Genomic DNA, 27,927 nt, shown 5'->3' on the forward strand with positions numbered 1-27,927 from the left:
AGACGGAAAATAAAAAGAACAAAGAGGAAGAGAAAGGGAAGGTATGTCTAGCGTGCAGTATTTTTTAGTCCTAGTTCACACCATCACAACACATTTAATGCCCTCTTCATAATCGCAAACCAAAATACTCTTATCCTGTAGGAGATGCTTCTTCATTTCCAGAGTTCTTATTTAAAGAAAACACTGTTACCATATTTTGATAAGAAGAAAGAAAAACAGTCTCTTTACACTCATTTTTATTAAACAAATAAGTCTGGTAGTGGAACTTTTTTATTTAATGCATAAACATATAAGTCCCTTTATTAGAGAAATTGTACATATTGGTGAATATGGTCAATGGTCACATCTATGGGTTAACTGTTTAAAAATCAGAAACAATAATTAGGATAGATTCTACACTCTCTCCGTTACATTGTGAAGTGTCTTGTGTAGTCATATTCTATTGTTGGAATGACAGCTTGTACAAACTTCAAGAAAATTAGAAGATACCTAAAGGTCTTTAGCTAAGGAAAACAGATTGGTAAATGGTACTATGATTTAAACTAACATGTAGTTATCCTATTTCTCAGAAAAAATATGTAAGATAAAATCTTAAATCAAGTATATTAAAAAAATTCACTCATGCAAGTTTGTGTCTATTCAACATGAGGTTTCTCTATAACTTTAAGACTGCTCAACCCATTCCCATTTAATATTTGAATGTGAAACTTCCTAATGAGTTCACAGGAGCCCAATTATTTTGATATAAAAATAAGGACAGGGGTGTTCATATTTAAGTGAGTGGGAAATGGTTCCTTTACTGTTAGTCTGCTAGGTTATGTTAGAAACAAGGCAACCTTCACATTATTAACGCCACGTTCTAAACAATGAATCCTGGAACACTGAAAAAGTAAAATTTTTTAAAAAATTTAAAAAAAGAATGAAAATAAGGCAGGGTAAAGAATATAAAAGCACTGAAGCAAAAGAGAAAAAAATAAAGCAGAAACCATCTGTAAGGACTGATTCTAAGTTTATGTACATAAACTTGGAAGACTCTGTGTTTAATAATGACTCATCAATTCCCCCAATAAACATTAAATTCTTAATATTTCTAAGTACTGTGGAACACAGAAAAAAAAATCAAGATTTTATTAGAAAGAGTCCACTGTCGCTACAGTATCTTCCAAGTTGCTACCTAGCCTCCAATACAGAAACAAATGCTCAAGTTATGCATCACACAGTTTCAGGAGTAAATCTGGTTTGGACCAAAAGTTCTTGGTTTTGAACTTTCAATGTCAAATATTATTAGCAACTCTTTAGTTTATCTGTAATTCCAAGACAGAGGTGACCCCTCTCAGTCTATATCTAACACTGAGTGGCATGAACAATCAAATGTAACATCAATCTAGCACTAAATTAATTCAAATTATTTGGCATCTAAATCACTGATTTGGGCTGCTTTTGATGAAGCCATGCTATAGGTATATGTACTTCAGTATCCAGCAGTTGACTTAGTTTCCTCTTGTCAACCACAGAGAGCTAAGTAGGAAAATCATAGTAAGATGAGAAGGGTGCTTTTATCTGGAGAAAACTGTATTTTAAGAATACCTGAAATAAACTTTGTGTGTTTTACTTTTTAATTAGCCTATCTGCTAAACTGAATTCTTTGCTTCAGAGACCTTAGAATGACACAACCTAAGTTTACTTTTACATGAGGGAAGCACATTTTTTGTTAACAGTTAAATTGGAAATATACTTAGGGGAAAGATACTCATGTGTTATCTTCTAAATTAGTAGGTTACTCTTTTTTCATCAATAAATTATGCCCATTGAGTTTCTTTTCCATCAAGAGCAAAGGTTTTATATTCAAATGCTCTTAGCCATTGCCTCTTGGACAAACAAAAGAACTGGCAAGCTGCTGCCTAGAAAAGCACATTCTGACCTTAGGCTCTGTAACAAGGCAGAGCTGACTGGTGCTCACAGGGACATGTGCTAACCAACTGAACAAAGCAGAACTATCACAATGTAATGTTTCCCAAATAAAGACTTGTACTAAGACTTCCATTATGAAGGGCTAAAACAAGTTATAGGTACTGTGGCACTAACACTGTACCACTATTTCCCAAAGAGGAAAAAAAATACTAGGAACCAAATATAGGTAAGGATACATATGAACACCAAGTTCTCCTCCTCCTTCTGCAACAGTCTCAATGATTTTCTTCATCACCTCAGCATGCCTAAAAGCAAAAGAACAAATAAATATTATTAGCATAGATCAATTAGATCGAAATAGGAAAAGCAAGTTTTTGTTTGTGAAGAAATCTACCTTATTAGTGTCAGTGATTTAATTTTAACATTAGTTATATTATAAAATATTTTCCTTCCAACAAGTCAGGTTGAGAGTCATATACAATGTTTTACTGGAACACAGGCTAAATTTTTGAAGTCTAATCATAGTCAAAACACAACAGCACTGCATTTCCTATAACAGGAGTGGGAAGAGTGGGGGCAGGGGGTAGCACAGCAGAAAGCCAGAGAAAGGGAAATCATGCCAGGGTGTAATTGCAGAGCAAGGACTGTCTGCTCTAAGAAACAAACAAGAATCAGACCAGGAAAATTCAAAAAAGCTACATGGTGACAGGTAATCAAAAAAAACAAGGACATTTTTAAAACGCTGTCATTTTGACTATTCAAATATTAAGAAGAGAATAAACCAAAATTGGGTTTTAAAAAAATTTAACTTGGTTAGAGTTAAGAAGTTTATATAGTTTGTCTTTGTCCTAATGCATATTATAAAATTTATCTGATTTTCTTTTCCTTTTTTTTTTTTAAATTTGAGGCAAAGAGCACACAAAAAGCATGGGGTGAGGTGGTGAAGGAGATGAAAAGCAGTTTCCCAATGAGCAGGGAGCCTAACACAGGGTTTGATCCCAGGACCCTGAGATCATGACCTGAGACGAAGGTAGACCTGACCCAAACGTAGACGCTTAACTGACCGAGCCACCCAGGCACCATCTGATTCTATTTAGAAATGATTTTTGGCTTTATATAAAGAAATATGTTTATCTGAAGTTTTTGCCCAATCCACAAATCTCTTCACAGTCAACCAGTGTCTTTCCTTTGCTACAGAAAAATGCTATCAAAGTAATTGCCTAAGTATATGAACTGAGAGAAAGGCAGTGCACAAAAGAATGATCTTTTAGATATATTCTGGCTTAAATAATGCTGCTTCAACTTTTATGAGTATAAACTTCATGACAGAGGCAGGCAACTTAGAAGATAAGAGTAAATGTATCAGTTCCAAGAATCCAAAAACATAATCTGATGGCAAGGCCTAAAATGTACTTGAAGTCTCACCTTATAGACCCCCAGCTTTTTTGCCCTATTACATTACATTGCATAGCAGTCATTTATTAACATGTTTAACATTAATTACCAGTTAAACCTCTTCTTTCTTTTCTGGACTAAAATTTACATCTGAGAGAGACATGCCTCATTTTGATAAGCGCTATCCTAAAACCTCAAACCACTAAAGGAGTGGGTAGAGTAAAATAAAAACCTTCTAGATAATATAAAACTAAAACTAATGACTCTTGAATTGCTTTTCAGTTAGCAATCTTAACAACTCTTGGCATAAAAAAAAGCTAGAAAAATGAACAAGGCTTTCTATATGATAAAGTTTGAGAATCAAGAGGCTGCAAAAAATGAGAAAATATTAAAGAATTTTTAAAAACTAGAATGTTGCATCAAATTAGTCAATGGAATACCAAATTTTTCATCTCAAAAATATTGTTACCAGAATTTCTCAATGTTTTGCGAAAGCTACCCATTAGAAATAACTGAATAAATCATGCATACAGGCTCCGTTTACTCATTTGGCTCAATAAAAAAATAAAAAACCAATAAAAAAACCAATAAAAAAAACATAAAAAAAATTTAAAAATGTTTTGAAATCACTGTTAAACGCGATAAAAAGAAAATCCCAAATTATAAAATGCACCTGACTTAGTAGGGCTGAACATCTCTCAACTGAAGAGTAAAGGAAAAGAGAACTCGGGTGCCTGGGCGGCTCAGTGGGTTAAGCCGCTGCCTTCGGCTCAGGTCAGGATCTCAGGGTCCTGGGATCGAGTCCCGCATTGGGCTCTCTGCTCAGCAGGGAGCCTGCTTCCCTCTCTCTCTGCCTGCCTCTCTGCCTACTTGTGATCTCTCTCTGTCAAATAAATAAATAAAATCTTAAAAAAAAAAATTTAAAGAGAACTCTGCATACATCTCCCTTCACTAACCAATAAAAAGAGATAAATAGGTCATGGAGAAAAACACAAAGATAACTTCATATTCCACATTCATGGGTGGCTACATCACAATAGGGCAAACCAAGTCTAAATGATATGTATTTTTTTAATCTAAAAAGCATCTTCTAAATTATTCTCGGAGCTAGAAATAGTACTAAAATCACAAAGATCTATACTATAATTAAACACACAGAGAGAGCAAAAAAAATTCTTAATGAATTTACTTAAATTGGTGACTTTTTCCTTTTTCTTTTATGTTTTAGCATAAGAACATTTCTAAGAAAGACAAAAGAGAACTATACTTGCTTACTGCATTTCTTCTGTTAGGGCACTTTGAATTCCCAGGTAATAAATCCATGAAGTACACACAACACACATACACACATACATACCTGCATGGATGAACTGAACACATAGGAGGTGGTGGGAGATGAGGGTGATTTTCAATGGTCACTGTTTTCTTCACATGATCTTGACTGATGTCTTCATACATGTGTTCAACTGTTAAAGGCTGCCTTTGCTGAAACAATAAAAAAATGTTTTGAAATCACTATTAAAAAAATTTTAGGCCTAGATTTTCATGTTTAAAATATATTTATCTCCACCTCACCTGTAATACAGATTTCCAGACTATTTAGAATTACCAGACTTGTGGGGAGAGAGTTTATAATACACTTATACCAGGGAAAGGAGGAGAGTGGAGGAGTCTGTACATCAACGCTATATGACTTCAGCCACCACCTAATGCAATAAAGATCCCACAAAAAAACAAGTTCATGGCTGTCAAACATTTTATAACTTTCTATTTCATCTTTTGGGTGTATTTCACTTTACTTTTTTGCTTCTCATTCAGAGTCGTAAGAATGACGGTTAAAGCAAGTTAATTTTATTTCAGTTATCCTTTAATTCAATTAATAATTAAAAAAACGGTTTTCTGTCTTAAAGAAAAAAAACACATGCCAATATGATCATTCTGTAAATGCCTTATATATCCATGAAATTTAATATAATAAATTAAGTCCAATTTCCCTTATATTTTGAAGGAGTAACCCTCAGGGACCAAGCAATAAATACTTAACAGAATATTTCTGTTTGATTCTTAGTAGTGCTATTGTCACATAGAATAATTAACAGCTTAAAAGAAAGAATCAAATTCAATATTAATCATGAAATTGTAAAACAAACGACTTCTAAAATTTAAAAGGCAACAATATATACCCACAGACCTAATGATAAAGAAATTAAATCCAACAATTTGAAACATTTACATTAAAATATATTTTCTGTTTTTACCTCATCATAGCCGAACAACCATAATCGTGGTGTCTGGTAATATTTATCATAAGTGATATAAAGGTCGTAAGTTCTTGTTTGCAAAATAGCATCTTCACCTCCAGCATCAGTTTTAGTTTTACAAGCTTCTACTATTTTCCTTGTGTCTAGGGTAGCCTGGCAATACAGGAAGAAATTTAAACCCATTAAAATCAGTATGAATATGACAATTAGGAAAATATTTTTCCCACCCTATGTATTTTTTTAAAAAACAAATAGAACATAAAGCCAAAGCTAAAACATTATATACTATAACCAATACAAACATATAAATAAAGGTTTATTAGAAAGATCAAGATACTATTAGGAATACTAATTCCCAAGCTTAGTTAACTAAATGTTAACTAAAAATTCAATTTACAAACCTCATCTGTTTCCAACAATCCACTTTCTTCATATTCTGTTTAAAAAGCAACAAAAAATTAATCAAGTTCAAGAAAATTTCCTAAACCAAGCTATATATTACTTCAGAGTATCATTCAAAACCTGGGCTTTTGCTTTTGTTTTTAAATGAAGGTATCGAAAAGGTATGAGGGACCTGATTTTACACTTCCAAAGCAGCAGATTCTTTAACTGACACAGGCAGAGAAAGTTAGTTTGCCAATGCCTGGTCCAAGCTACAGCCTATTAGCAATACCAAACAGCATCCTGATACTGCAGACACTCAGTGACTCCATCGCATACACAAGGCTATTTACATAATTGCATAAAATGTGCTGATTAAAATCATCATAGGCTTCCATGTTGCTGGATCCAGGGGTAAATTCTCAGTTTTCATCTTAACTGATGTCACACAGGGCCATCTGGATGATTTAGCCCCACCTTCTTTGACACTTTACTTGGCTGTTAAAATATTATATTTTCTGGCTGTGTCTCTCACCTCACAGGCTTCTCCTTTACTATCTTCTATGCTCGGTTCTTTCTCAGCTCAACTTTTTAAAACTCTACAGCAGCCAAGGACTCAGTTTCTGGACCTTGTCTTTTCTCTATCCACTTACTCCTTTGATGATTTCATCTAGTCTCAATGGCTTTAAATGCTAATAATTCCCAAATTTATCATTGGCTACACACTTGGATATTTATTTACTTAGAGCTCTACTGGAATGACTAACATATGTCGCAAATAGCACACATTCAAAACTGAACTCCCAAACTCCCCCTCCAAAGCTATTCTAGTCCTATAATTTTCCTTATCTCAGTTAAGACATCTTTCCAGACACTGTCAAATATCCTTAGAGTCACACTTGACTACTCTGTCTCTCTCATGCTACTCCCCCTCAGCAGCAAATCCTTTTGACCCTACCCTCAAAATATGTCCGGAATTTTGTTTCTCATCACTTTCAACTTGAGCCTAAGTTATCATTTCTTGCCTTGATTATCAAAACAGCCTACTACTGTCCCTAAACCTCTTCAATCTGTTCTCAATACAGCATTCACAGTGATTCTGTTAAAATGTTGTATGGCGGGCGCCTGGGTGGCTCAGTGGGTTAAGCCACTGCCTTCGGCTCAGGTCATGATCTCAGGGTCCTGGGATCGAGTCCCGCATCGGGCTCTCTGCTCAGCAGGGAGCCTGCTTCCCTCTCTCTCTCTGCCTGCCTCTCCATCTACTTGTGATTTCTCTCTGTCAAATAAATATATAAAATATTAAAAAATAAATAAATAAATAAGTAAAATAAAATGTTGTATGGCATTCTAAGTTCCTTTTCTACTTAGAAAAACCCTCTAATGGCTTCTCATCTCATTACATTAAAGCCAGGGCCCACGGTTATCTCACTGACTCCATGCCTTACTTCTCTGCTTCTGTGCTTGCTCCTCTCTGAACACAGCACATTTATTTTTTTAAAGTAAGTTCTACACCCAATGTGGAACCTGAGATCATGACCCTGAGATCAAGAGTCACACACTCTACAGACTGAAACAGCCAGATGCTCCTGCTCATGGGTATTTTGTATACACCACACAAGCTCCTACCTCAGGGCCTTTGCATAATTCCTTAGATATCCAAATAGCTTGTTCACTCACTTCTTGCCAGGCTTTACATAAAACTCATGTTCTCAACTGGGTTTTTCTTGACCAACCTATTAAAATAACACTCATCCTTTCCCAAGATCTTCTGTCCCATTCCCCTCCTTTATTTTTCTCCCTAACACTTATAACCATCTAATACAGCATCTGTATTGCTTATCTATTATTTTTTCTATGTCTCCCATAACTAGAATATAATCTCCATAAGATCACATCTACTGTTTTATTTCTAGCACCAAGAACAGTACCTGATACATAGATAACTATCCTGCCCAGTGTTTATTGAACAGGGAATGAAAATTGCCTGTTAAAATAATTGTTGCTATATTACCTGCTATACCATCAACACTTTTTTTTTAAACAAAATCCCATATAAAGCAATTTTTTTCCTTTAGCTCTGTCCAAGAGAAATGTAATAAAACACACTAAAAAGAAGGCAGGTATTTAAGGCAGTCCCACAGCTTGTACTCTAAAAAGAATTTTTACTCATAGTATTCTGTCTACCCTTCACCCCAGCTTGGGTAACTACACAATTCAGACTGATGGAATCCAGAAACTCCTTTTATAAGAAGGTGGTGCTGACAATTATAAGACATTCAGGTGCAAGTGAAAATAAAAACATGTACATTTGAAGTTCAGGAGATCTGGAATGGAGGCTTAGATATGAAGTTGATCATAGAGATGGTATGTGAGGTTGCTGTGAGCAATTTGGGTTACAAGTAATTCATTTTATTTCTTCAAAGGATGGGGAGTTTACCATAAAAATAAGGATAAAACTCTTACTAGAATTCAGGAACAGATTTACACCTAGGTTTCATGAGAACTTAAAAGTAATTTAAGAAACAAAGCTTAAAAGTCCTTTAAGGTGAACCTAGGTGGCTCAGTTGGTTAAGTGTCTGCCTTTGGCTCTGGTCATGATCCCGCACTTCTAGGATCTGATTGAGCCCAGAGTCCCAGTCAGGCTCTCTGCTCAGCTGGGAGCCTGCTTATCCCTTTCCTTCAGCCTCTCCCCCTTGCTTGTATTCTCTCTCCCTCTCTAACAAACAAACAAACAGAAGAAAAGGTACTTTGAGTCAAGGCTACTCTGGCAATTTGGCTATGTGTCACCTCCTCATCCACAAACACTACTTGCTGTTTTGGTGCTTCAACTATACTTGGCACCATCTTCCACTTCTGCATGCTAGAGAACATTTCTTTTTTTTTTTTTTAAGATTTTATTTATTTATTTGTCAGAGAGAGAGCGAGCGAGAGTGAGCACAGGCAGACAGAGTGGCAGGCAGAGTCAGAGGGAGAAGCAGGCTCCCTGCGGAGCAAGGAGCCCAATGTGGGACTCGATCCCAGGACGCTGGGATCATGACCTGAGCTGAAGGCAGCTGCTTAACCAATTGAGCCACCCAGGCGTCCCTAAAGAACATTTTTATCTCACCATAAATTCTATGTATTTGGTTAAAAAAAAAAGGAAAAAAAGAAAAAGAAAATACACAATAAATGAGCAAACTTTGTTCTGCTCTGAAATAGTTTTTAAGAATTAGCTTAAGAATCTGCATCTTCAAACTTTTAACTGCATTAAAGATTTATGTCTAGGATGTATCCCACTGGAAAGAATGCTTTTAAGGCTATGTCCTAGGAAAAGTACAACAGTCCAAGACTGCTCTGCACTAACTAAATTTAAACTAAACAAAATTCTCTCTAGGCTGTTTAATGTTAAAATCTAGAACTCAATGGAGTATAATCCTTGTCCACTTCAATTATAAATATTTCAAAATCAACATTCTAGTGTGATTAAAGAAAATCTAGAACATAAATACCTTCCATATCTGCAGCTTCTCCTTCATCTTCTTCTTCCTCCTCCTCACATATTGCTGCGCAATCTTGAAGTTTTATACTGTCCTTTGAAATAAATTATATTTAAAGTCACTCAAGTATGTTCATTAGTTCAAACACCAAACACTCATGTGTCACCACCGTGTAAACCACTGAGAAAATAAGAGTGGTAAAGACAGTTCTTATCGTCAAGAAACTCCTATTCCAGTGGAGATGACAAAACCATAAACCAAATATGAAAAAAGTGATGTGCTAAGTACTGTCACTGAAAAATATAAAAGATATCATAGAAGCATCAACACCTAAGCTAACAATTTAACAATTTTTGCACTTCCAAAAAACAGTATTTTTGTTAACCAATTCATTAATATTAGGAAACTGGTTCAGAGTTATAATTTACATACATAATTTAAAGGAGAAAAAAGATACATATTTGTAAATCACAATACATTTGTAAGTTAAACTTACAAATTATTAGTAAATAGTTAAACTATTATAAGTGAAACATATGCTAATTTGTGAACAATATTTTAGGCTGAATTAAGTAAAATTACCAGACTTTAGTTATTATAACATGTAAGATTTCAGTTCATTTTTTAAACCATATTTGCACTACAATAAAAGAATAATACCAAAGACAAGCCTAATACATAATTATCATTTCACAAAATCAATTATTCTAAAAATCTGAAGTCAATGTAGTAAAGTAAAAAAATTGCATACTAGTTTCACCTAATGTACAATTTTACTTAGAGAAGACTCCATTTACCACTAGAAACTTAAGTTGTATGTTATCATTACCACACCCAAAATGTGAAACCAAAGACGATAGTATCTGGGTAATTATTAGATGAGCCAGTATCTAACAAACTAATCATTAAGGGAAATTTTAATCATGTTGATGTTATGGTGATCATACTTGAAACAGAAGAATACAGTAGAAACCAATAAGAAAGATTAATACTTGGGTCTGAACAAGTATTTTAAGAAATTATAAAAAATAATGTAAATTTTATATTAAATAGGAAATGACAGGAAAGACATTCAAGTTGTACATTATTCTAAGCAGTCACCCTTTAGTATGATATAAGAATGTTAAGTGGGATACCAAGTACCATATTAACCATTATTGAATTTTTAAGAAGTTCTTGAATTACCATAAACCTATCAACAAATGCTATCCACACCACTCTGCCATTTATCATTCCCAAAGTCTGAAGTGTATACAATTAACGGCTGGAGTAAACAAGATTTTCTGAAGGAGCAAAAGCCATTTTGGTGATTTCTCTTTAGTTGTTCAAATTCTCCAAAAAGTAGAATTTCAGAAAGATGAATTTTCAGGCCAATGAACTGAAACTTAATCCCTAGCAAGCATAAAACTGTACATTGAAAAAAAAAAAAAAAAAAAAAGAAAAACACTTGTTTTAGTTTCTAACACTTCCTGTTAAGACCCAGTTATGAATCCCAAAAGTTCCAAATGACAAAAACATACAAAAGAAGAGTATCTAAAACTAGTAACTCTTGTAGTAAATGTTTCATAAGGACAAAAAAAAGTCAATTACTCTGTCCAAATATTCTATCCTCGAAGAGATCTGTTAACAAAATAATTAAGCAAAGATAAGGGTAAAGGCATTTTGTATTATTTTCAAATCACTTCAAACAAATATAAATATATGAAAACAACTGCAATCATTTTCTAGTATGAATAGAAAATTTTCAAGGACAAAAATTTCACCCAGTTACAGATTTTTACTCCCCACTCCATAATAAACCATACAATAAAGCCTAACCGATTTAGCTTTCACTCAGTCAAAACACATTATTTTTTGGATGATGTTAAAGTTTTACCTTAAAATTTTCAAAAACAAAATCATCCATTCAAAATAGCAGTAAATTAAGAAACCGTAGTACATAAACCTCAAAAGTCTCCATTTACAGAACATTTGGTACTTGTACTTAAAAATAAAAAGTGATTTCTTTTAAACTAGCCTAGGAGCCTTACCAATTGGTGAAAATTAGTAGTTTTTACCAGTTACAATCTCAAAAAAATTTTTTTAATTGTACAACAGACTAATAAGTGCTGGGAAACAGCAGTTTTGATATAGGAAAGTGAGAGAAGAAAAAAACAACTGGAATTTTAAAAAGTTTGAAAATAATCAGTTTGAATAAGAATACACACACACACACACACACACACACACACAAATAATTATGTCACTGAATTTACAAATGTAACTAATTAACCAGTACCTTGCTTTCCAATGTAATCTCCTTAACTGCTTCGGTTATTCCTGCAATACCTGTTTAAAATTCAAAAAAACAAATAAAATTGTAAACATCTTTCATTTGCTAGATTTGAGAAATATATAAATGCTTAAAATTACCTATATTCTCACAACTGCTCTGAAACAAGGAGGCAATGTTAGCATTTTATAAATGAACTCTAAAAGGAGTAAAACCAAAAGCACTTTTTAAATTGAAATAAAAAAACAGCAATGTGATATTTTACTATGAATTATATTCTACTCTATCACTCATTTATTATTCCTCATTTACTTTCCCAGTATGAGTCTCTATCTAATACATACTCATTCTCAAAGTGAACACATTAGACTATAGGACTCATATTTATTTTTATTTAAAAACACATCAAAATTTTCTTAAGGAGATACTAATGTAATTTGTTTCAGAAATCTAGGACATCCAGAAGTAGTAATACCATATCACATTTATATGGGGTTTTCTATTTTACTGTTTCTATAGCTTATTTCAGCCTTAGAAACACTATCTTTTGAGGTAATTAATCAATCATTTCTCCCTGTGAAGAAACGAAGTCTCCAAAGATGAAATAACTTACTTGAGTCACATAGTTAGTGAAGAAATTGGGATTCAAATCCATATGTGCTAACTTTTAGTTCAATGTTCTGTTCACTGCTCCTCATTAAGCAACCACCTTGAACCTACTTGTGTCAATGAAGGTGGCATTAAGCAGATGGGAGCACCACAACTCAGCTAAATAATATTTCTAACTCAAAATATATGTCACTGTTTTTTTTTTCTTTTTTAAAAATTTATTTGTCAGAGAGAGAGAGAGAGTGAGCGAGCACAGGCAGATAGAATGGCAGGCAGAGGGAGAAGCAGGCTCCCTGACGAGCAAGGAGCCTGATGTAGGACTGGATCCCAGGACGCTGGGATCATGACCTGAGCTGAAGGCAGCTGCTTAACCAACTGAGCCACCCAGGCATCCCCATGTCACTGTTTTAAATTCGGAAATTCACCAGGATGAAGTACATTAATGAAAAAAAACAAAACAACAACAACAACAACAAAAACAACCCTACATACAAAATAAGCTTTGCCCCTTTGTTAATCTTCTAAAATCTTTATGTATCTGCTTAAAATCTCCAACCTAAAAAATAACTCACTTTCACTAATATAAAAGGTCAAAATCCACAGCTCTAACATAAAGCTTTTACTTCATAGTTTTTCTATAAATTACTACATAATAGATCTGATTATTTCAAAACAATAAAACCCAAATCTTAGCACAATGAATTGGTATTACAAATGATTCACTGAATCCAGTACATAGATAAAAACAATAAAACCTCTTCAATCCATCCAAATATAATAATGTAATAGTATCTGACTAAACCAGACTCTTCTAAGAGTAGGAGGACATATTGGCAAAGGAAAAAAAAGCTCAAATGACTCTAATGAGAGTAAGATTCTCAAGTACTGTGATGATTAATTTTATGTCACCTTGGCTAGGTTATCCTGTCCCAATGTTTGGTTAAATGCCAGTCAGGATGTAGCTGTCAGGGTGTTTTTTAGATTTTAACATTTAAATTCATAGACTTTGAATAAAGTAGATTACGCTCTATAACATGGGTGGGCCTCACCCAATCAGCTGAAGGCCTTATAAGGGAACATTGAGGTGCTCAGGAAAAAGAAAGAATTCTGCTTTCAGACTGTCTTCAGACTTGAGTTGAAATAATCAGTCCTCACCTGGATCTTCAGCCTGCTGGTCAGTTCATCCTGTGAATTGCATTCTTGCTAACTCCCACAATCATGTAAGCCAATTCCTCAAAATAAATCTATCTATACCTATATACCTATATCTATATACACATCCAATTTCTCTGTGTCTCTGGAGAACCATGACCAATACAAAGGCTAAGAGAAATAAAAGAAACCTATGAAAAGCAAGGATGAAGCAAAGAGAACTGAAGTGAATAAGGAACCAGGCACATGACCTTCTAAGTTAATTGGAAGCAGTGTTTTAATCAAATCACAATGTAGTTTAAACTAAAATTCTAAGGATAGCTCTCCAGCACGGCAAACATTTTTCAATTCTTGAATTTCTATAATAGATTTTCATCAATCCAATCACACTGACGCCTACTTATTTCTGTAAAGAATGCCTTTGTAAATATGCACCTAGATTTTGAGCTAGTGATTAAGAAATAGAATACAACCAGACATCAGAATAAGTCATTTACTTGACACTAGAAACACAGTGCTATAATTAAGGGCTCTAGTTAGTTAGTCCACTGCCCAAATCTTCCACTACAGGAAAACTAAAGCAGAGCAGCTAAACAATTTTAGAAAGGTCAAAAGATAAAAAGTCCATCTACCAGTCTCTCAGTGGGGGCAATAGGATGATTTTTTGAAATCATTTAAAAAAAATTGTTCAATCTACTATTTTCTCAAGGCCTGGACATTAACACTAAGCATCAAGAAACAAGTTTCAAATCAAGAAGCCCAAGCCCTGAATCTACACCTGTATCATCACAAACACATGATACTGTCCTTTTTTAAAAGTAGAGGGAAAACTGACCTCAGAAGGTAGTTTTTCCTGAGCAGATTACTTAGCCCTAGACTACTGCAGTGGGTCTCAACTGATGGCAGCAATTTTGCCCTTAATGGAATACCTGGCACTGTCTGAGGGATTCTGAGTTATCACAACTGGGTGAATACTACTGGTATCTGGTGGGCAGAGCCCAGAGATGCTGCTAAACATTCTGCAATGTACAGAAAATGCTACATCAAAGAATCATGTGGCCCAAAATGTTAGTAGGGCTAAGGCTGAGAAACCTTGTTCTAGTACTACTTCTGGTATACTTTCTAGGACTTCAAGGGAGAAAACTTACGTTTTAGTATTCTCAATTTAAACTCAGGACACGTTCTCCTCATTAAAGTTAAGTCATAATGGCATTTATAAAACTATGCAAATTAACTATTAACTTATACTTAACTATGAACTGACATTAACTCATAGTACTTTATATAATATATTTATATAACTATGTAAATGCAGATTAATATATGCTGCTATAGCTAAGTTAGTATAGCTAAGTTAGTATGGCTAAGTTAGTATAGCCATAGCAGCATATGCTAATGTACATTTACATAGTTATATAAACATAGTGGCAAACTAGGTTTTTAGGACTTGAAATAAAAATTCATCTTCAGACTTACAAACAACTTAAAAAGGCTTGAATTTAGTCAATTCTTTTAACACAAATTTACTGAACAACTTCTGTACCAGATACTGTGACAGATATTGAGGATACAACAGTGACTCTACCTAAGGAGTGTGGTCCTTACAATCCTCTTACAGTCATTCAACAAATAATTATTAACTAACTAGTTTAAAATGTCAGGTCTCTGAGTAAAATAAACACATATAGTTCCTGTCCTAAAGCTAATCATTCAGCAATGGAATGACATGTAAATAAGAAATTCTAAAGCAAGCTGTATGCATACTCAGCAATTTTGTCCTTCTTATTTTAGAAATAAAGAAAATGATAGAGGTATTTTCAAATTGCTACTAAAGTAGCAGTACTAGAGAAATTTGGTATATACTCCAAGGGCATTTTTTCTTTTTTTCCAATTTGTCTTCCTGCTTCTTTTCAGGTAAAAAAAAGTCTATTGGGACAACTGTGCCTTATGTATCCTTTGTTTTGTTGTTTTTAAATCAACACTGTAATAAAAGATTAGAAAATGTTTAAAACAATTTAAACTAATATATGTATTCTATTCTCCTCTTACCTGTGTTATGATAAGTATCTACCCATCCCCCATCACCATCATCTTCTTCAATGATAGCTTCCAATTCATCTGAATACTCCATCTGTTTGCACCGCTTGTAGCATGGCACTACAAAAAAAAATGACAAGTACAGTTACTAGCACATAATTTGCTTCATATAAATCTATTAGAAAAAAGATAATTTATTCTATTTTAAGGAAATATTATATTTCACTTCTAATAAAAGTGATTAAAAAGTTGTATTTAGCCCACAGACATATTAATGATCAGGTTTACCTTTCCCTAAATAGCTTTGTCAGAACACAAGTAGAAAGGAAATATTCTATGTATTCTTTACCCTGATGGTCTCTGAAGAACAGCAGGCTACAGCCAGAGATGATACTATTCAACTTCAGGCTAATGAATAATAAAACCTTATTTTAATAGCTTCACTCTCAAAACAGGAAGGGACCACCTGTCATTCTCAGAGGTGATAGAGGTGACCTCCAGTTTGCAATGTTATAGTAAGTTTTAATATGTATTTCATAATTCATGTAAGTTTCAGGCATTTATAATGGATAAGCCAATGTAAAAATTCACTGAACTGCTACATTTTACCATCTTATACAATACTGGAGCCAAGTTTTTCATATGGTATATGTGTCAATTAACAGGTATTATTCACATAAGTCTAAAACTGAACAATTATAATGTAAAACCATGATAAGGTAGAGCCCAGAAATGGCTATTAACTGCTTGACTTTTTTAAAAAACAAGAAGGTTATAAATGATCAATTCTAATAAGACATATGCTGTAGGAAAGAAAACTGATGTTATACATATTTTCCCTTTCTGTAATAGATTAGAAAAAAATCAATGCACTTTATGTGATCTGAGAGGGACTATAACCTTCTCAAGCTGTTTTCAAATTAACTTCATAAATGAGAAACTAGTAGTTTAAAAAACATTTTTTGTTCCTAAAGACAATCTTTCAAAGACACAATGGATAATAAATCTTTAGCTTGGAACTTTTAGCCATCAAAGATAGTATCAGTTTCATTTTTCATGACTAATGTTTACGTCTAAAGAAGATAAAAATCAAATAGCTAAAAAGTTTATAATTATAAAGTCAACTTAAAAATAAAAAAAGGCAACTGCGATTCCAAATTCCAAATTTGCTGGGCTCCATTCCTTCCACATCTTAAAACTAGACCTTTTTTGGCAAAAAGTAGCAACAAAAAGGAAGGAGGTAAAAATGAAATAAGGAAAAAAATACTCTAGCAATAGAACCCAGAGTTCCATCAAATTTCCAAATTTCTCTATGGGTTCAATCATAAATTAAGATCAGTAAATACTAAAGTTTTGGGTGCCTACGTGGCTCAGATGGTTAAACATCCAACTCTTGGTTTCAGCTCAGGTCATGATCTCAGGGTCCTGGGACTGGGCCCCACATCAGGCTCCCTGCTCAACAGGAGTCTGCTGGAGATTCTCTCTTGTTTCTTTTGTTCTCTCTCCCTCTCTAACTCTCTCAAATAAATCTTAAAAAAAAAAAAAAAAAAAAAAAAAAGCTAACTTTCTTCTGTCATTTTTAAAAAATATAACTATGTAAAATTTACTAATATATGAAATATAATTCTTACCATTTTTGGTGACCAAAAATTGTTTGCCTGTTGGTAGGTATGCCTTCACTTTCAATTCTTCCCCAGTAGCCCTTTAAAAAGAGCAAAGAGCACCAAAATACAAGAACTACTTTAAAAAGCAAAGACAGAAGATATCACATGTAAATATCAAAATTACACAATCCACACTCTTGAAAAAACTGTTTTAGGACTAGTTTCAGAAGGATGTTGTTAAGTGATGTATGTTAGGGTATGGAAAAACATAGCATTGTAAGTGAAATATACTAAGAGACTCAGAGAGACCTAAGAGAATTTAGATTAAATATCAAACAAAAAAGACAGAATAATATAGAACTATTAAGAAACTATTATGTTTGCCTCTAAACAAAAAGAAAACATTGTTCCCTAGGGAGTATAATCTCAGACTTTTAATTCTCAAGTACTGCTCATCTTCAGCTCTAGAGGAGGCAGAAAAATATCTGTAGGACATTACATAACAAAGTAGGTGGCTGGCAAAATCCTTGTTCCTGCCACTCGATTAAAACTGGAACAAAGAGAAAAAAGATGCTTTGAATCACAACATGATAATATTAAAAAATATGACTGAAAACAGAAAAAAAAAAAACCCTTTCACTGAGTGTTTGCTAAGTATACGACTTAGAACTCTAACATGCATTATTCTTATTTACTCCTCAGAACCCTAAGAGGTAATATTAACGTCCCCATTTTAGCTAAAAAAAAAAAAAAAAAAATCAGACTGCTCAAGGTCAGAAAACCAGAATATAGAAGAGCAAGTGAATCCACGGCTCCTGCTCTTACACTACAGTCTCTGTGTGTCAGAAGCAGCTACACCATTTCTGATTTTTCATAACTACTCTAGATTATCTTACTAAGAATTTGTTCTAAGATTCTTCTGCAGGTAACCTAATGGAACTGGCTGGAGACAGAGGGGCATGTGTTACCTGTCACAAACATCTGAACAAAAATTCACCTTATCAAAGCTTCAGTCTAAAGTTGAAACCATAGATCTGAGCACAAGATAAAGCCAGAAAAAGATCTACTATCTTAGTAGCCTTCTAGACTTCTTTAGTGTCTGTTATTCTCAAGTGTCAAAATCAATAATGACATGGCAATGCCTGAAGTTCTGAGTGAAGAACATACAATACGGTCATGATGACACTTGTAGACATGAAACTATAACATGGAAATAACCTGTTACTAGCACAGGTTTAAAATGAAATGTTCCTTTGGCCCCTACATTTTAGCCAGAAGTGTGGACAAAGGAGTAGGGTATAGGTGAGTTCTAAATAATACCTCAACTATCACAATTCATAAAGTGAAACTATCCTGTCCATATAACATATTTCTGTAACAATACTATAAATTGTATGTCTGAACTAATCAGACAAATAAGGACTATCACAAAGAAATCTGAAGAGAATGTTTATTATATTGAAGAAAATCCCAAATTAGTTCCTTTTATAAAACAGGTAGTATTTTTAATTTTATATACCTATTTGACTTGAAATACATAAAAATTATAGACTAGAATGAAGACAAATATAATTTTAATAGATAATTTATAATCCAAAAAAACCAATCACCCTTACTAAATCATCAGAGAGCTGCTATGATATTAACTCAATTTTAAATATGAAATAGAAATGCACGTTAAGGAAGACAAGGGCATAAAAATAAATGAAACTGACACTTTGGTTTTTCTTGGTACATTAAGAAACAGTGTTCTGAAAGACAAAGAACAATTGATAAAAGGCAATAAAACTATTTTGGGTTAAGAGTCAAATACAAAAACTGAGAACAGAATAGGCCACAGATAAAAGAGAGTTCCAACTTTGGCTTAAAATAGTTTTAACTATTTACGCTCTGAATATGAAGGAAAATATTATCAGTTCTAACTTCATTAAGTTTAGAACCTCTGTTCCCAAATTAAAACTATACCTTTCAACCACAAATGAAAAAGTGTCATTAAGGGAATTATAATGAAAAGAAAAAAGAACATAACAAGTTGAACTATTTATATCCAAAAAAGATGATAACTCCAAAACAATTCTAGCCTAATTAAAATAGCTCTGCCAGTACTAGGATCACTTTCTCAGCCATAGTCAGGTGGTTTTACCCTAAGTTCTTGAACGTAATGAAACAGCATTTGTTTTAAAACATCCTCTTATTATTCAGAATACTTAAAATATGTCATAAGATCTGGTAAGTTGCTTAAATTACTTTTTTTACCTTACTTTTACAATTTAGTGAAAAACCAAAAATGTAAAAAATCTATTACCAAGCAGATTTCCAGTTACAAACTTTAATGAGTATCATGAACCTTCCTTTTCAGTCAATTCCTAAAATGGGAGCATACTTTGAACCTTATAGAAAGTCTTATGACTAATAATCCTAAGGCTTTGCAAAATATCTGGATTTATTAATGTTATAAAAATATTCAGGAGACATTTTAATTTGAAAAAAATGAGCTGGTCTTAAACATTATTTTTTAAAGATCCACCACAAAATCAGACCCAGACACTATAGAGAAAGGGAATACTAATAAAGGAAGTTTAAAAATGTCTCTTTTACTCTAACAGAGCAAATCAAAACAGGTATAACAGCCAATTTGTCAGTCAGCCTTTGTATTATTTTAAGCATGCCTTTATTTTAAGTATCATGGTCAAACTGCTTAACAGAAAAATCTACTAGAACAGAGTTAAATTGGTCATTCTAAAGTTCATGCCCTAATCCATTTTGCAAACTGCTGCAATTATAATGTCATACATTTTACTAATTTATATTCCTGACTCAAGATTACTTACCATTGCCATGTTGGACAGTGGTGGACTAAGTGATCTCCAGCTGCCACAAACTATTCAGGATTTAAAAGGAATATAAAAAGGAAAAAGAAAAATTAACATCACTGAATATAAGATGATAAAATACCAAAGTGATCATCCCATGTAAGCTTGATACCCAATAATCATATAAATGCAAACAGCACCAAACCTGCTCTACCACTGTGATGGCTCTTGATTATTATTAAAACTGCAACATTTTTTACATCTGTAAAATTTAAATTTTGGAAGAAAAAAACATTGAGTGCTATTGATTTTAAATTCAATTTTTAAATTGGATTAAATAATGCCAAAAGGATACAACATCATGAAATGAATAAAAGTAACAGTGCAGGACTTAAAATTTCAAAAAAAAACATTCTATGGATAAATAAGATGAAGACAGATTACTGCTAGGGGCTAAAAACTCAATGGAGATCTTTGAGAAAAGGATATAGGCCTATGATGTAAGAAGTTTATGACATCATAGTGCACATTTCTCTCTCTCTCTTTTTTTTTAAGTTCGGATAAAGCCCATTTTGTAAGCTTTTTCACATTAACAAGAGTGACAAATGTAATGCCAAACAATAGGAAAAGTTAGAAGCAAACTGAATCCTCTAACACCTTAGGCTTTCTGGGCAGGTTGAACACTGAACAAGTTCTTGTTTTTCTTCAGGAATCAAAAACAGACTCAGGAAGAGTTTAACCTTCTGAGAATTTCCATTATACATGAGCATGACCTGATATTTGTATAAGACAGAAATCCTGCTTATTCTTGAGAGAAAATGAAAGAAAGTCTCTTAAGGGTTAAGTGCAGTGTCCCAATTCGGGCAATACACACACACACTTTCCCAATTCTATTTTATAATAGCTCTAACTTAAATTCATGTATTGTTTGTGGTTAATTACAAAGCAAAAAAAAAAAAAAAAAAAAAACAGTACCTTTAATCTTCCAATGTTTGTCTCAGAAAAGAATGTCTATATATAATACTCTATTTTCATTTGAGAGTAAAATTTTATAAAGTAAGTTTTCTAAGAGTAATTTCTTTCAAGAAGATACATTAACAAGATTTAGCAGCATATTCTCAACAGCAACTTTTTGAATGTTTCTGTTCTTTTATTTCAAAGAATCTTATTATTAAACTAGTTAGGTAAAGACAAAAACCCAAGTGAAAACAATACTCCCTCCCTAAGTTTTAAGGATTTTAGGTCACTGTAACCAGATGCTACCTTCAACTCTGCGGTTACCAAGAACTATTTATCATCACCAAAAAAGGAGAATTTAATTAAACAAAATGCAAGCAAAACAAAGAGTTAAAAATTTAAAAATTCTCTAACGATACTGCCTTGTCACAAGACTCTAATATTTTATTCCCTAATACCTCCAGGAGCATCTATTAAAAAAATAATAGGGGCACCTGGCTAGTTTAGATGGCAGAGCATCTAACTCATATCTTGGGGTTTTGAGTTTCAGTCCCACGCTGGGTGTAGAGATTATTTAAAAAATAAATTAAAATTCCTTAAAAATAACAAAACACCAGAAGGTAAGAAAAACTCTAAGGAACATAGAATTGCGTATATAATTAGTACATGTGTACATCTGCCCTCATTAGCAATGGTCATTATTGCAGGCTTCACATGCTCAAATGAAACAAAACATAAGGCAGACTCAAATTTCACAATTCTCAGTATCACTTGCAGCAGCTTTCTCTTGGTGATTAAATACAATACTGAGTAACTCCAAGATAAAACCAGTTATTAACATTTTGGTCAGGAACTTTACCCTTCAAGCTATTCTACTACTAATACTCTACCTAAGTCATACGTATGTATATTAAAGTAATTTTAGTCAGGCAATTCTGTATTCTATAATGCCTACACCTCTTTTAAACACAGTACTTCAAAAGAAAACAGAGAGCTGAAGGATAATAGTCAGAAGCCCAGAAACAGTAAGAGAAAACAAATAAATAGATCAACTCTATCTGTTATCAAAAGCAAATTATCTCTTATTTTCCGTCCTCTGGACTCATTCTAACTCAATCCGGTAACTGTACTCTATCTCAATCCAGCATATGAGGTGGGTACCCAGCTGACCTAGTTTTGCCTTGCATTTTTTTTAAAAGAAGGAAATTCATAAACTACTTAATGATACACATTAAGTGTCATTCATCTATCCAAAGACCACAGACTTGCATCTCTAAGGTCAACCATCTATTTACCAATTAGTCATCCTCCCATAGATAAAGCCAAAGAGTGTAAGAAGAAAAGCAAACTTCCATTCCTGCTCCTGATTACAGATAGTTTTAAGAGCCAAATCTAAATTACATCTCTGTTTGGCAAGAAAAGTTAATAATATCAAAACTTAGTTTTGGGGTGCTTGGGTGGCTCAGTGGGTTAAAGCCTCTGCCTTCAGCTCAGGTCATGATCCCAGGACCCTGGGATCCCGCATCGGGCTCTCTGTTCGCTGGGGAACCTGCCTCCTCCTCTCTCTCTGCCTGCCTCTCTGCCTACTTGTGATCTCTCTGTGTCAAATAAATAAAATCTTTAAAAAAGAAAAAAAAAAAAAAACTTAGTTTTATGTGACATTCCAGGTATTAAACTCATTGTGCCTAAGGCAGAAGAGGTCCATTAGACAATGTCTAGACAAAACCCCTCATTTTACAGACAAGGGAACATGAGGCCTGTGTCACAGCTTAGCTTTGCCCAAATCAGAAAAGAAATTAAGAGAAATAGGTCTAGAAAACAGATCTCCTATGTTCTTTCTATTCCACCATGTGTCTTCACTAAAAAATATATATATATATATATATTTGGATAACAGATTAATTCAGCACACCATTCTCAGAATTCACAAAGATTTGGGACTCAAGAGGTTCCATCACTATTGAAAACTGAAAGATCCATTAATTTTTAGGCTTGAGGTCTTAGAATTTACAGCAACAGCCAGATCGTAAAATGTGCCCCAATTCAAAATATTTCTTTCAAAACAGTAAGTAAAGTTCTATTGCCAATGAGTGGTAATTTTAATGAAAGTTAAAGGTGATACTTAAATAAATTCTTTGCTATTTATTAAGACTAAAAAGTAAGTCTGATGCAGCCATAACTATTGAGGAAACTAGAATGTAAAAAGATGTTTAGAACAGTATTTATTTCTTGAAGGATAACAGAATAAACTACCTAAAGGAAAATGAAAGCTTTTATTATATAGCTTTGGTGAACAAGTGAAATGATTCCTCAAAACAAAGTTCTATGTTATAAGTTCAATAAAACACAACTCCCCTATAAAATAGACATCAGTTTCAGCATTAAACAGATTCAACATTAGTTGGTTAGTAGAAACAGTAAAAGAATTGTGAGAAAAAAAAATCAGCATTAACTATGTAGCAATAAAATATTTAAGCTAAATACTGAAAGAAAATTTAATACCCAAGCAATGAGCCAAAGTTTACAAATGAAAACCACAAAAACTCACGTTTGATGTAAACAGAGGAAAGACAACAGCAAACACCACAGAGCCCATTGTATAGCCTCAATACAACACAAATATGGGTGAAGGGTAAATGACCATCAGAATCTTTTCCATTCCCTCTCCCACCTCCATTTCTAAATAAAGAGGAACTACAGAGAAATATGAGAAGTGGCAAACTGAGAGGGAAGTTACATCCTCTTATGGGAAGTAGAAATCCCTTTTAAATTGCTAATAAAGCCAAAAGACTCAAGATTAAAGTTTAAGATGTTTTCTTATAAAGAAGAAAGACACCCCAGGAAAATATAAAATATAATAGCTTCAGAAAATCTTTAATACTCACCTCTTCTGGGGTGATAACACCTGTTTCCTTAAACTTTGATTCCTAAAGAAAACAAAAAGAACAACATATTATATTCTTTCACTTTCAAATTAAAAATGTTTGTGGGCAAGTATCTGCCTGGCACCCTTCCAGGCAAAAGAGCACACACACAAAAAGAATCTATCACTGGTACCTAACCCCAAAGAACATACAAGTCTAACGAAAGTAACTGACATTAAAATAATTACAATTTGATCATCGCTTTAACAGAACAAAGCTCTTTGGAAAAACATTACGCCATACAATGATTTTGTAAAATGACCAAATATCTTTATTTTACAGAACAGTAAAAATGTCTTAAAAATGTTTAGGGACATCTTATTATTCAGCCAACATCTTCAACATCTCATTTCAATTGAGTAACATTAGAAACCAAATCTAGAAGTCATAAATCATTTAATCCTTTCCCATTATTATCTCTAAGATATTGATACGATATTCTCTCCTCTAAAGCAAAGATGCTATTTACCAGATGTTTCTAATTTTTAAATTAAATGTAAGATTTTGTAGTACAGGCTACAAAAATGGAAGGATTCATTGAGGATTATTCATTCAACAAGTATTTACCAAATAACCATTATATGCCAGGCGCTATTTGAAGTAATGGGGATATAGGAGCGGATAAAACAGACCAAACTCCTCCTTGTCCTCATAAGGAGTTTAAACTCTAGTGGAGTGAGGAAAGCCAAATGGTAATGAAAACCACAAGGAAAAAAAATGAGGCAGCAAGGCAACTAGTCAGGGGTGGAGGAGAGAGATGGCTATTTAAATTAGGATGGTGGGGCGCCTGGGTGGCTTGTTGGTTAGGTGGTCAGCTCTTGCTTTCTGCTCAGGTCATGATCTCAGGGTCCTGGGATGGAGCCCCAAGGCAAGGCAGGCTTCATGCTCAGAGTGGGGAGTCTGCTTAAGGATTCTCTGTATTCCTTTCTGCTCCCCTTCTTCACACACACAGGCACTATCTTTCTAAAATAAATAATCTTAAAAAAAAAAAAATAGGGGTGCCTGGGTGACTCAGTTGGTTAAGCATCTAACTCTTGGTTTTAGCTCAGGTCTAATCTCCGGATCATGAAATCAAGACCTGCATTGGGCTTCACGTTGGGTGTGGAATCTGCTTGACTTTCTTTCTCCCTCCCTCCTCCCACCTCTCTAAAACTAAAAAAAAAAAAACAAAAAAACAAAAAAAACAACTAAACAAATAAATAGGATGGTTAAGAAAACACTGATAGGTGACTACTGAGCAGTGACCTTAAAATGAACAAGCCAGAAGACTGTAAAAGAGCATTTTAGGCAGATGGTGCAGCGAATACAAAAACCTGAGGCAGCAGAGTATTAAATGGAGTATTAAATGGAGTAAAAAAGAGGTCAGACTGGCTCAAGCAAAAGTGAGCAAGGAATGAAGTAGCAGTTGAGATAAGGACCTCTACCAATTAAGTAGAGGCATGAAGATCATATAAGGACTTTGGTTTTTACTATGCCATGACTTTTCTTAAATTTCTACCTGCTAAGATAAATCATTGTTTCTTTCAAAAGGATTTAGTTTTTCCTCCTTGCTTCTTATGTCTAGCAGGAAAATACAAGGGTTCTCTCTGTAAACAGGGATGGGCAAGGAAAGGGTCAATAATTCTGCTTCCCTTACTAATGAAAATACATACTGGTAAGTATATACTGACAAGCTAACACTTTTTAAGTTTGGAGAGTAAGTAAAATGATTACTCAAAATACAATCCTGTTATAAGTTCAGTAAAATACAACTGGCTAGTAAAACAGAAGTTTGTTTTTAAAGATTTTATTTATTTGACATAGAGAGAGAGACAGACAGACACACACACACAACACACACACGTGCGCGCGCATGCAAAAGCAGGGGGAGCAGCAGGCAGAGGGAGAGGAAGAACCATAATCCCTGCTGAGCAGAGACAGTCTTGGGGCTCCATCCCAGGACTCTGGGATCATGACCTGAGGGGAAGGCAGACACTTAACTGACTGAGCCACCCATGAGCACCTAAAACATAAGCTTAATATTTAATTTGGGAACTTTTTTTTTACTCTTCTCTCTCTGAAACTAATAGAGTTTAACAATCTTGTATTATTTGAATGCTGAATATCTAGGTAGACATGTTTCTGAAAAATGACATGCAAAATAATAATTTGATTCAAACATCAAAATTGTTTTCAAAGTTGACTAATATTAATCAAAAAAATTTCACAATAAAAAAATATATAAGCGGGACGCCTGGGTGGCTCAGTTGGTTAAGCAGCTGCCTTCGGCTCAGGTCACGATCCCAGCGTCCTGGGATTGAGTCCCACATCGGGCTCCTTGCTCCACAGGGAGCCTGCTTCTCCCTCTGCCTCTGCCTTCCACTCTGTCTGCCTGTGCTCGCTCTCACTCTCTCTCTCTGATAAATAAATAAGTAAAATCTTAAAATATATATATATATATTTATATTTATATATATATAAGCATAGCAAGAATTGGAATTTTCATTTATAAACTTTTCTTTTTTTGTTTCAAATTTGGCCCAACAAGGTATCATTTTAAAATCAGTCTTGGAAATAAATATAAAAAAGTACACGACTAATTATTTCCCTTTGTCATGGAAAGGGAGCAAAGTAAAACTATCCACTATTCTTAGCATACTAAAATACTTCTTATAAATAGGACCAACCATATCCAAGGATATTTCATCCCCACAGTTAAGATCCGTAAAATTTTCATTGAAAGCTGAAAAAACAAATACAAGCACTTAAGCAAGAACTCCTTATTCATGTATTCTAATTGTTCACTTATCAGAAAGGAAAAAGTTACAATGACTAAAAACTTGAATGTACTTCTAGAAGTTTATCTCTGAAAATTAGTCACCGTTAAAACAGCTAATCTATTACAACTTTTATTTTAAAAACGCCGTATGATTGATAAAGCAAAAAAAAAAAAAAAAAAAAAAACCAAACGAGTAAATATATCAATATATATCTAGGATAATACTGCTTATTAGCCACGAAGTCCAGGATTTACAAATCGTTTTTCGGCTATTTTAAAAACTCGGAAAGGGAAGCTTTGCTGTTAGCTGGGTTCAACCATACTGACAGAGATAATGTTGCCATTCACCTTGTTCCTCTGAAATCTAAGAGGGGACCTCAGTCACCACTTACTATTTCAAACTCCTAATTGTTATAATATTTTAATTATTTTTATAAGAGACTTTCTATGAAATTTGACAGAAAATAGTGACATGTCATTTTAGTACCCAATTCTGATTTCGTTTTTAAAAAGGTAAGCAAAACCCTCGTTTAAAAAGTTTAAAAGACTTTCCAATGTTAAGATTTAACGTTCTGAAATCCACTTAGAGGCCGACCACCTTCCAACTTGACGTACCCAGATGCGCCGGGTTCTGACGGGTGGCGACAGCAATGCGCCCACAACGTCGCTGCAAGTTTACCTGAGGAGCCCGAAAACCTAGAGAACAGCTGGCTAAGACGTCAGTGGGGCTGCACCCTTTTCTGTGTCCCTCCCTCACCACCTTCCTACACTTTTCCCCGCCGGAAAACACGGTGTCCCTCCCGGCGCCGAGTCCTCAGTCCCTGCGGAGTTGAGCGTGTACCTGACAGCCCCTGGCAAGCCCGGCCTGGCTTACCTTGAGGACCGGGGTCAGGTACTCAGCCACTTCCAGTGCTTTTCCCTTCACCGTGTTAATCACATTCTGCATCCTGGGGCCGGAGAAGCGGCCGGCCCCGCGACGGGGCGGGAAGGGCAGGCGGGCAAGGGACCAGGAGTCAGAAAAAAGCCCCGCTGCAGCCGACGCGCATCGGCACCCGGCCGGCGGCACCCGAAGGGACGGGACAAGACGGGACGCGACGGGACGGACTGGTCGAGGGGGAGGGGCGGCCGGCGCCAATCGCTAGGGCAGGGCGCGCGCTGCTCGCCACCCAGGCAGTGGGTGGCGGACCGGGCCTAGGTGTCACCTGGCCGCAAGAGAGGACAGCAGGGACCAGGCGAGAGTTAGGGGGAGAGGCGGGCGCACGCGCACCCCTCTCCTTCTCGGGAGCTATCGTCTCCGCCAGGCTTCACTCGCGCCCCTTCCGGCTTCCCCTTCTCTCTCTCGCCGTACCACCGCCGCCACCTGGGCCTCACGTGACT

General features: G+C 34.6%; 1 protein-coding gene across 2 annotated transcripts; it reads right to left on the reverse strand.

The window, feature by feature from the left end:
* Positions 1 to 219: 219 nt before the first annotated feature.
* ATG3 (autophagy related 3) lies at positions 220 to 27,923 on the reverse strand. 2 transcript variants are annotated; one of them, XM_082734073.1, is made up of 12 exons: positions 27,425 to 27,923; positions 23,754 to 23,795; positions 19,930 to 19,979; positions 17,126 to 17,196; positions 15,507 to 15,614; positions 11,703 to 11,752; positions 9,437 to 9,518; positions 5,969 to 6,003; positions 5,565 to 5,720; positions 4,664 to 4,791; positions 2,148 to 2,216; positions 220 to 489 (listed from the first exon to the last, which is right to left on the reverse strand). In XM_082734073.1, the coding sequence occupies exons 1-12, from the start codon at positions 27,494 to 27,496 to the stop codon at positions 408 to 410; spliced, it is 945 nt and encodes a 314-aa protein (XP_082590199.1). In that variant the 5' UTR covers positions 27,497 to 27,923; the 3' UTR covers positions 220 to 407. The 2 variants fall into 2 exon arrangements, with proteins under 2 accessions (XP_082590199.1, XP_082590200.1); XM_082734074.1 differs by lacking the exons at positions 23,754 to 23,795; positions 27,425 to 27,923 and adding an exon at positions 23,417 to 23,581.
* Positions 27,924 to 27,927: the final 4 nt, after the last annotated feature.

Source organism: Mustela nivalis, assembly GCF_964662115.1.
Source record: "Mustela nivalis genome assembly, chromosome: 1".
Classification (NCBI taxonomy): Eukaryota; Metazoa; Chordata; class Mammalia; order Carnivora; family Mustelidae; genus Mustela; species Mustela nivalis.

Bases quoted from the DNA above. Each gene is read 5' to 3' on its own strand.
- ATG3 (XM_082734073.1), bottom strand. From the start codon at position 27,496: ATGCAGAATGTGATTAACACGGTGAAGGGAAAAGCACTGGAAGTGGCT. The intron at 15,615-17,125 runs GTAAGAATTATA...TTTTTTTTGTAG, and splicing joins ATTTTTGGTCACCAAAAATG to TGCCATGCTACAAGCGGTGC. The intron at 6,004-9,436 runs GTATTTATGTTC...CTTTTTAAACAG, and splicing joins AGAAGCTGCAGATATGGAAG to AATATGAAGAAAGTGGATTG.